At 39.4% G+C, this 10,164-nt stretch overlaps 1 protein-coding gene across 1 annotated transcript; it reads right to left on the minus strand.

Moving 5' to 3' along the window:
• Window positions 1–2,996: 2,996 nt before the first annotated feature.
• LOC149237372 (uncharacterized) lies at window positions 2,997–7,002 on the minus strand. The gene is made up of 3 exons (XM_089369252.1): window positions 6,904–7,002; window positions 4,789–6,164; window positions 2,997–4,743 (listed from the first exon to the last, which is right to left on the minus strand). Exons 1-3 carry the CDS (start codon window positions 7,000–7,002, stop codon window positions 2,997–2,999), a joined length of 3,222 nt encoding a protein of 1,073 aa, XP_089225378.1.
• Window positions 7,003–10,164: the final 3,162 nt, after the last annotated feature.

A 10,164-nucleotide genomic window follows, 5' to 3' on the forward strand; every position in this document is an offset into this window, starting at 1 on the left:
TATGTGTATTGAAATATTAATTAACGATATATAACAAATCCTAATCTCAAAATATTAATGTTATTATTATTATTATTTTTTTAAATTTGCACAAAAATTATGATTTTTTTATTGTAAAAAAACATTGCAAAAAAAAACAAAAAACACATGTTTGGAAAACCCTTAAAAAACAAACATGTTAGGATGAAAAAAAGAAGAGGAATAACACAATTTGAAAAATGGTTAAATAATAAACATTTAAAAAAAATGTGCATACTTCGGACGTAGAAAATTTAAAGTGTCAAAAATATGCTTTAATAAAAAATGTTAATGCTTTTCAAAATCTGCATGAAAATCACCAACATTTAAAAAAAAATATTCACAGTTAATACATTAAAATGTAAAAAATAAATCCTTTAAAAAAAGCGGTTGATGCTGCATCAACACTTTTCAAAATCACTGATATTTAAAAAAATGTTTATACTTGATACATAAAAAAATTCAAGTGTCAAAAATATGTTAAAAAAGGTGTGTTCTAAATCACACTTTTCAAAATTAAATGAATTTTTCCTACCTCAAAAAAATGAGTACTTGGTACGGTTCCCATTTGATAGTTTACATTGTTTGTTTTTATAATTATATTATTGTTAGGAAAATTGTTTGACATTAAAGTTGTTTTATTTTTGTATTTTTGTATATATATATTTTTAAATAGTGCATATATTTATTATTCAACATTAGAATTATTTGCTTATACAAAAATATGTAACATTTGACGTAGGTTGAGAATTCCGATGATAACCCATAGTGTTTGTTCATATATGATCAACATTTTGAATCTAAAGGAAGATTCATCTTCTATTGCCTCAAAATTACTGTCATACATAATTCATAGTTTTGCCTACTCATTGTTGTAATATTCCACAAGGGAAACTAGACCGAGAACGACGAGGGCAACTAACTTGTATCCAAAACATAAAAAATCTCTAACTAAGAAATTGTCTAAAAATAGTATAAAAAATACTACATGTCATCTGCCAGTTACAAGTGGCCATACATTAAATTGTACAAGAAAATAAATTGTTGAAACCAAAACATGAGCTAGGAAGACTAAACGAGCATCATTTTCCAAAATATGTTATTGGGGCCACATTAAAGGTAACCTTCTATATGTTCTAGGCAAACATCAAGGCTAACCAAGTAGGGGCATTTGTGGAGTTGGACTCTTTAGATTTTATTTAGGCATGCAATGATTTCATTACCATCCTTGTATTTTTCTTTGACCACTCAACCTAGGAGCATCTTCATTTTCCAGTGGAGGGTGATGGAATTAAGATATTGGTTGCAATGTCCCCTGGTGTGGCCAAGGTTTGGAAACTAGCTAAAAACTTCAATTTGAATCTCAAAATCAGAAAATTCCTATGGCCAGTAGAGGCTAAAGCTACCATCTATTGGATTTCTGTCTAGATTTCAAGTGTAGTAGAATGAAATATAACAGCCACTGACTAGGATTGGGTTTGAGCACAAGTTCTACCTGAGGGGCAATGACCTTCAAATCATCAGTGAGAGCACATACGCTGGTAAGGCATAATGTTTAGAAGAAGACAGGGCACAAGGTTGGAAAACCCCTAGAGGAGGTTTAGATCAACAAAACTAGCCAAACTAAACCAAGGCAAAACCATAAGTAGATATATGGCTTGTGTTTAAGTTGACTAGGGGGACAAGATGAGGCATAAGTAACATAGGAGGCTGGTTTGGGGCATATCTCTATGTGAGGGCAACAAACCAAATTAACTAGAACAAACCAAAAGGTTTCAATGCCACTAAGACACCCCACAAACCATAAACATACTTCCACCATGCAGGGAAAATCAAGATGGAAAACTTGCAAAGATTGGACATAGGATGATTTACCTTTGTGTTGATGCCCTGTTGGGTTTTGGAGTGCTATTATCGACACACCTTGCTCCTCTGGACATTGCAAATTCCCAAACTGGAAATGCCTGCGGCCATTCCCTTGCTCTAGACTCAAAAACTTATCAAAAGATGGGTGTAGTGAGGTTCCGAGCCAAGGGGGTCTGGGCCTCCATAAACCATTTGACGAAAAAATCCAACATCATGGTGGAGGCATCCCGCCCACTGTTAGGAGTCATCACATATGTAGTAGAAAAACACAAAGTAATGACAATGAAGGCAAGAGTGCCTAGTGGAAGTGGAGGATGACATCTTAATGTGATGGGATGTTGAGTTTGTTGGAACGTGCGAGTGCATGGGGTGTTAGGGCCATGCCATCCTCCCCTCTTTAATGTAAGTAAGGTGGCAGGGTGGCAGGCTTACCCCCTTGTCCATTGGTTTTGTTTTCAATACCTCAGTCGGGTAAAAATTGTACAACCATTGATAGAACCATTTAATTATATTTAATTAACATATTGTATCTTACTGCACAACACAAAATTCTACTTGAAAAAGAGTTAAACATTATATGACATTAATGATTATAGGTTTTTGCAATCACAACTTAATTGATTAAATGATTTCATGAAATTAAAAATAAACATTTTATGACAACTTTATTTATTTATTTATTTTTTTCCCGAAGAAAAGAGCGAAATTTTTATTAAGAAAATAAAAAGTTACATTGCATATGCTTTTAGCATTTCTGATGATTCAGATGCTTGCTGATTTGTCATTCTTTAAAAACACAAAAAATCTCAGTCTTTCTTGACTGATTGAGAAGTTTGAAATATATCCTATACTGCTGTAATAGAAGTCTGATAATAACTATCATGTCTTCCTCCCTTCAGGAGGCTTAGAACAGTTAACAGAAATATTTTAGGGTCTCCTTCAGAGAAGGAAAACAACCCCTTACATGGCTGTAAGTTCACAAAATCATGCTGTTATGAAAAGTATAAAGAGAGTTTTCTGATTGCAATACTCGAAATATAACAGAAAAAGATGCTGGAAGTATAAACAGTGGTGCCCATGAACCAGAAACAAAAAGAAATATAGAGCCGCGATCACTGTGGAGGAGCAAAAGGAGGCCGAACAGAGGTAAAGGACTGCCCCTGTCTTAATTCAACTATTGACCAGCTTCCCAGAGCTTGCTGTAAACCAGTCTTAGAAAGCTGGTCTGCTTCCTCGTTTTTATCCCTGTAGACATGGCAGATGATAAAACTGTTAAATGATGACTTTAAATGCAATATTTCTTCTAAAATGATCTTCAGAATTTGATTTTGACATATAGCACTCCCATTAACCCAGTTTATGACATTCAAAGAGTCTCCGAAAATTTGAATTGTGAAGATGTTTCTTTGAAGAAGCCAGCAAAGAAGAAGGCGCAAGGCGAACAGCTCAGCAAAGTTGTTAGTGCCAGAACCTAGACCTACAGATGCTTTTAGAGAGTGATCAGGATTCAGATGAATGCACAATCCTGCACCGGCCTTGTTATTTTGAGATGCTCCGTCGAAAAAAGCCCAGGGCATGCCCTCCTGGATAATAACAGGCTTGTGATGTGAGTGGGGATTTTTTGCTTCAGGGATAGGGATGGCAGAGTAAATGGCTGCACAGTTAATAGCTGCGACAGATGTTGGAGTGTCTTTGTATTGAAACAGACTTTTATTCCTCGCTATCCACACCCCCCAAAAGAAGATAAGAGGGAGGTTTCTCATGTTCCCCTCCGGGTAGTTCTGCCACCATCTACTCCAAGCTTCTTCCAAGGGTTCAATCCCCCACTGTGCCTTAAAGTTGAGCAATCTGATTAACTCCCCCCAGATATTTTTTGATTCTGCACAGGATATAAAGATATGACTTATTGATTCCTCTTCTATCTTACACAAGGGGCACCTCCCTGGCCCAACCAAGTATCTGGCTCGCAAAATGTCCCAAGTTGGAACTTTCCTTTTTAGCATACACCAAAAGAAGATCCTGGCCTTTGCTGGGCATTTTAACTTCCAAATGTGTTTTGACCACCATTCAGGGTTTCCCCAACCTTTCTTTTGCATTAAGAAATTATATCCGTCTTTTGGGGAGTATTCACCTGTTTCCCCCTGAGCCCAAATCAGCAAGTATGGTTCATTTTTAAGCCTAACATTGGAGAGATGGAGTTCTGGAATGAAAGAGCACCATTCATTCTTCCACCTGATGTTTATTCCTAGCTCTTCATCATTTTTCCAAGCCTGTCCCCATATAGTAGAATGGCCTGTTTTCTCCACCTGATTTAGAGTTAAAATGCCCTTACTTCCTAAATGTCTGAGTAAGCCTGGGGATAAGGCAAAGGCTTCATTACAACCTACCCAGGGATCCCTGCCAATCCTTATTTGTCTTCCGTCTCCTATCTTCCACGCCAGCCCTTGTTCAATCACTGAGAATGCCTCCACCGTGGCTTTCCAAATGACTGAGACATTCTTCTTTATCTTTTCCTGGCTCCTTATCCAATCTTCCAAAGAGACTGGGTCTATGTATTTTCTTTTGACCACCCTTGTCCATAAGTTCTCCAATGAGATTAATCTCCATCCTGATTTAGCTGCCAGAGAGAGACTAAACTCAGGGAGCCTTTTTAACCCCCAACCTCCCCATTCTTTTGGCCTAGCCAACTTATCCCATGCCACCCAGGGAAGAATTGAACTTTCTTTTGAGCCTGCCCACAAGAATCTACAACATATCCTTCTGATTTTCTCCAACGCTCCTTTAGGAACCCAGGTTAAGGCTGCCCAGTATACTGGAATGGCTAACAGTACAGATTTGATGAGGGTCAGTCTACCAGCTCTGGAAAGCCATTTGAAACTCTAATGAGAAATTCTGGCTTCTAACTTGGCTATAAGCCAGTTCCAATCCTCTTTCTTGTATGCTTCCGGTTTTAACCAAAACCCCAAATATTTGAGGGGGGAATCCAGAGGTTGATATTGGAAAGGAAATAGATTAAGCAACGTGGTTCTTTCCCTTCTGTCAATATCTGCCACAGAAACCTGAGACTTCCTGGAATTTATCTGCATGCCAGTAGCTTTCAGAAAAAGATCTAATATGCATTTTAGTTCCTTAAGTTCATTATACGATCCATTTGAGAAAATCAAAATGTCATCAACGAAAAGGAGATGAGTGATGAAAAGATTTATTGCTACCTCGATACCTTTTACCTTCTCCTCTCTTCTAGCTTTATGAATCAACCTGCTTAACCCTTCTGCCACTAGAAGAAATAGAAGAGGAGATAAAGGGCAACCTTGCCTTAAGCCTCTTTGACCTCTGAAAAAAGGTGAAGCTGCTCCATTGATAAGAACTGCATAACTGACATTGGAGATGCAACCCATAATCCAATTGATGAAAGAATATTTGAAGCCCAGATGAGTTAGAAGCAACCGGAGATAAATCCAATTGATTCGATCATAGGCTTTGGAGAGATCTATTTTAAGAACCACACCCTTCTTTTTCTTTTGTCTGACATTGTGTAATACCTCCTGTGCTACTCCAATGGCTTCGTGTATTTGTCTTCCATTTAAAAACCCAAATTGTTCCATTGAGATGTTTCTTGACAGAATAGGAACTATTCTAATAGCTATCACCTTTGCAATAATCTTATATATACAGTTGCATAAGGAGATCGGCCTGAAGTCTTCAAAATTCTCCGGATCGTCCTTCTTTGGAATGAGAGCTAGAAAAGTTGAATTGAAAGGGCTGTAGACTTCTCCTTTCTGTCTTGATTCTTCTACTACATCAGTGATTTCAGAACCAATTAAATCGAAGAAAAAGAGGAAGAGTTCTATAGTCCACCCGTCAGGCCCGGGGCTTTTATCCTTGGCCATAATTTTCATAGCAGCTTCAACCTCCTCCTTGGATACGGGGTTTGATAATTCTTCTACTTCTCCCTCTTCGACAAATCTTGGAAAGCATTGCGCAGTTCTAATAACCTCTGCTATGGTGGCCTCTCCCGAATCTGAGAATAATCTCTGGAAATGTCTTTGTCCTAAACCAGAGAGGCCTGAAAAAGTACTGACCTCCCTTCCTTCTTCGTCTTTAAGACTCCAGATGGTGTTTGCTGATTTTCTTCCTTTGGCATAATTATGAAAAAAACTGGTGTTTTCATCACCCGCTTTTAGCCATATTGCCCTGCTCTTGAGCCTCCATTCCTCTTCCTTGTCCAAGAGGATTTGGTTCTGAAGTTTTTCCAGATGGAGGATTCTATCCTTAGAAGCCTACGAAATATATCCATCCTCCTTAGTACTCTCCAATTTCTTTAGTTCCTCCCTGATCCTGATCAGCTCTTCATTCTATTTAACCTTCCTGTCCTTTGCCCAGGAGATAGTTGCTTTCTTCAATCTCTTAAGATTTTCCATAAACAGGAAACTTTTGTCCTCTCTTGCGCTTCTATCCGGATGAATCCAAGTTTCCTTGAAGAGCTTATTGAAGGAAGGATCTTGTAACCAAGAGGAATTGAATTTAAAGGGGGCAGGAGGCTTTGGGGGGGGGGAAGGAGAGATCCAAAAAAATAGGGAAATGATCAGAGTTACCTATCTCATCAACCCACTGTCTGAGAATAGGGACCTTTGAAATTAAATCTTCAGATAAAAGAAAACGATCCAATCTTTTGGCTACTTGAGCCTCCCCTGCTCTTCTGTTCCTCCAGGTTGGCTTGAGTTTGATCGGGGAGGGGTCAATGAGATTGTTTTCTGAGAGGAGATTGAGGAAAAAGTCCGACAAGGGGTCTTCCCTGGCCGATGGACCCCAAGCCTCTGCTCTCCCTATTGAGAAATTTAGGTCGCCTCCCACAATCAACAAAGAAGACTTCATCAAGGATTTGGCCATCAAGTCATTCCAGAATATCTCCCTTCCTTGACAGGGGCCATAAATATTTACAATTGAAATGGGAAGAGCGAGGTCGGGGGAAATAATCTCCAAGCCCATTACATGCTTCGTCCCCCATTGATTTATTACCTTTATTCTCCCTTCTTTATACCCAATTGCAAGACCTCCAGAATGGCCCGATGAATCCACTGCTGAGAATTTCCACCCTGGCAGGAGAGCACTTAGCATTGTTTCCACTTCAGTTCCTTTTCCAAGAGTCTCTTGGAGAAAAAGAATTTCAGATTTAGAGTTTTGGATCCAATCTCTAAGGGCCAATTTTTTAGGTTTACTGGCCAAACCCCTACAATTCCAAGAAGACAGAATCATTTGATAACGGATTCAGGGGTCTGCACCGCTCTAAGAACCCCAGGAATTGAGTGTTGTTTTCCATCAGCTACATCCAATTTTGCTTTTAATTTGGCCTTAGATAAATCTGATTTTCTTCCTCTCTTATTTTTGGAGAAACCTTGAGGGACCAACTGCCCTAAACCTCCAACTGATCCTGACGACCCAGGCTTTCCTCCCAAGGATCTAAGGTTATAGGGGCAGGGGGTGTGAGGTACCGGGGGAACAAGAGGAGGCCAAACATCTTCACAATTCAAATCGAGGGAAGGCATGGCAGCCGAAATAGTTTCAATATCAGGTTCACCCATTGAAGTGTCTTTGTTCTCATTTAAGCCTTCCTTTTGATTGTGAGAAAGAGAGGGCATTTTATGCAGAGATTCAAAATTATGTTCTGGAAATTGAAGAGGAGAAGGAGGTAGATCTGAACCCATACCCTTTTCAGGTTCTTTGGCAGGATTTTGATCAGCGATTGAATCCCTTACGGTCTCCTCCTGTGCTTCCGCAGGTTGCAATTCTATAACCTTGGCCGGTTCTCGGAGCTGAGGATCTTCGGGCGATGGCTCTTTCTAAGTCCCCTCTGTCTCCATTTCTTCAACTATCTGCTCCACCAAGCCTTCCTTCTCCTGAGGAACATGTGCGTGAAAGAAATCCTGCTCCCGGAAAGCTGAGGTCCTCTGAAACCGCCTCCTTCTCCTGGACAGTGGACAGTCCTTGGCAAGGTGCCCATACTCATGGCACCTATGGCACCGAAAGGGCAAGTGCTCGTAGTCCAAAATCTTCTCAAATACATAATCTTTATACTGCAAATTTATTTTTTGGGCAAGACCTCTGTTAGGGTTTAGGCTCACCAGAATGCGGGCCATTGCTCTGTTCTTTGTCTCCAGAAATGACATGTCGGCTTCCAGGAAAGAGCCCAATCTATTTCCAATGGCTTTAAACACTGCTTCAGTCCAGAGGAACGAAGGAAGGCCAGGGGCCCTTACCCAGACTGGAAAAACGTCGATTTTCTCTCTAATAGCGTCAAAGAGGGGGCTCCATTTTTTCAATAGAACCGGGATGTTCCCGATGGTCCAATTTCTTTCAAGCACCCATTCAGCTGCCTCCATATCCTAGAACCAGAGCATAAACCATCCCTTAGCTAAACAGGATGCCTCAAAACCTAGGGGTTTGTGAGAAACAAACTGTTGTTCTCCCCATGCTTGCAAAAACCCTGACGAGAGTTTCTTGCCTCTCGCCCTGCCGACCAGGGTGCATTCTGCTACTCCTAGGGTTTCTTCAATTGAGACCTCCATACCTAGGACCAAATTTCCTTCCAACTCCTGAGATCCAATCGGTCTTTGGGTTTTTCTTTTCTCTCCTTTTTTCCTAATTCCTTCGGCAGAGACCCTGACTTCCTCGAAAGCACTGTTCCATTCTGGTTCTTCCTGGGTCGGAACCGAAGGGATTTCTAACTCCGGCCGAGACTGAACTGGGACTGAGGAATCGAGGAAGGGGTCTTCTGCTGTTTGTTGACCGACCAGCGAACCATCAATTCCTCCCGGCTCACCCGCTTGACTGTCGATATGGCCTTCGAAACCTCCTGCTATGCTTTCTTTAGGAAAGGGAGGGTCTCTTGAAAGAGAAACCCTAGAAAACGAAGAATCCTTTCCAGAGCCCCTTGCTTTGCCAAGCCCTAAAGCAATCCCTAAATTTACTATATCTTCGATGCCCCATGAGAGAAAGTTCCGGCCCGAAACAGATTTTCCCCTGTTACCAAGAAAATGAGCAACATTTGACGCCCTCTCCGCCGCGTCCTCTCTGACCGGCTGCTGGAAGGATGTCTGGTTTCGAATCCTGAGAGCATTTCTGTCAGTTTCCTTACTGAGCTGCATGAAAGAGGGTTTAGTCTCCAGAGATACCTGAGGAGGCTGTTCTAGCCTTGATAGCTCGTAACCCCCGAAATACCGTTCAACATTTTGGGCTGTAGGTTCCTTCCCCCAAACTGATAAAATGTCCTACAATTCTGGGTCCAAATCAACCAGTTCGTTTGGATTAACCATGGTTATGGATGCCGTTCCGAGGATGGCACCAGAAATAGTCTAGGTGCCAGCGCAAACCCTTGACCTATACTGTCGCAAACAGAAAAAGGTTAATCTAGCAGCTCCTGTGAATATGTTACCTCCCAGCTGACCGCATAAGCGAAAAACTCAACCTCCAGCTGCCAGTCAAAACAAGATTGTCTTTCCTACACCTGCTCCTGCGCACGGAAACTGTCTGTAAACCCCCTAACCGTGCCCTGATCGCGGTTCCGCCCGGAACCCTCACCTCCAAACCCTATCCATCCTCTCTCCTCTATCTTTTTCTACTCTTTGAAGTCTGCTCCAACAACTCTAAATTTAAATGAGTGATACATTTCAATTTTATTTTAAAAACAAATAATTAAATAATAATATTAATCATCTACCTACTCATAAAACCTTTTATAAATCAAAATAGTGCATAGATTTATAATTTAACATTAGAATTATTTGCTTAAAAGAAAATATTTAACATTGAAATTATTTGCTTCTTTGTATTTTCAATGTTTAAAATTATAATTTCTTATTCATTTGAAAATATTTTATATTATCATACAATTTAATTTTATCAATATTAATAAAAAATCTAGTTTAAATATGGGTTAATTTATGAAATAACATTTAATAGAAAAAATAATTTAAATAATTAATCAAATTGTGTAATCGTTGATAGAATCATTTTATTATGTTTAATGAACATATTGTATCTTATTGTACAACAAATAATTCACCTTTAAGAAGTGTTAAACATGATATGACATTAATGGTTATAAGTTATTGCAATCACAACTCCACTAATTAAACAATTTCATAAAACTGAAGTTAAAAATTATATGACAATCATAATATTGTATCTTATTGTACAACAAACAATTCACCTTTAAGAAGTGTTAAACATGATATGACATTAATAGTTATAAGTTATTGCAATCACAACTCCACTAATTAA

The sequence above is a fragment of the Pinus tabuliformis genome, chromosome 8 (assembly GCF_031772625.1).
Source record: "Pinus tabuliformis cultivar Carrire ecotype Pingquan chromosome 8, CPIR1, whole genome shotgun sequence".
In the NCBI taxonomy this organism is placed as follows: domain Eukaryota; kingdom Viridiplantae; phylum Streptophyta; class Pinopsida; order Pinales; family Pinaceae; genus Pinus; species Pinus tabuliformis.

What these genes read in the sequence shown, in the direction of transcription:
- LOC149237372 (XM_089369252.1), bottom strand. Translation starts at nt 7,002, where the DNA reads ATGCTAAGTGCTCTCCTGCCAGGGTGGAAATTCTCAGCAGTGGATTCA. An exon ending in ATAAAGAAGGGAGAATAAAG is followed by an intron (nt 6,165 to 6,903) that starts GTAATAAATCAA and finishes TATATTTCGTAG; the next exon opens with GCTTCTAAGGATAGAATCCT. An exon ending in TGGAACTGGCTTATAGCCAA is followed by an intron (nt 4,744 to 4,788) that starts GTTAGAAGCCAG and finishes ATGGCTTTCCAG; the next exon opens with AGCTGGTAGACTGACCCTCA.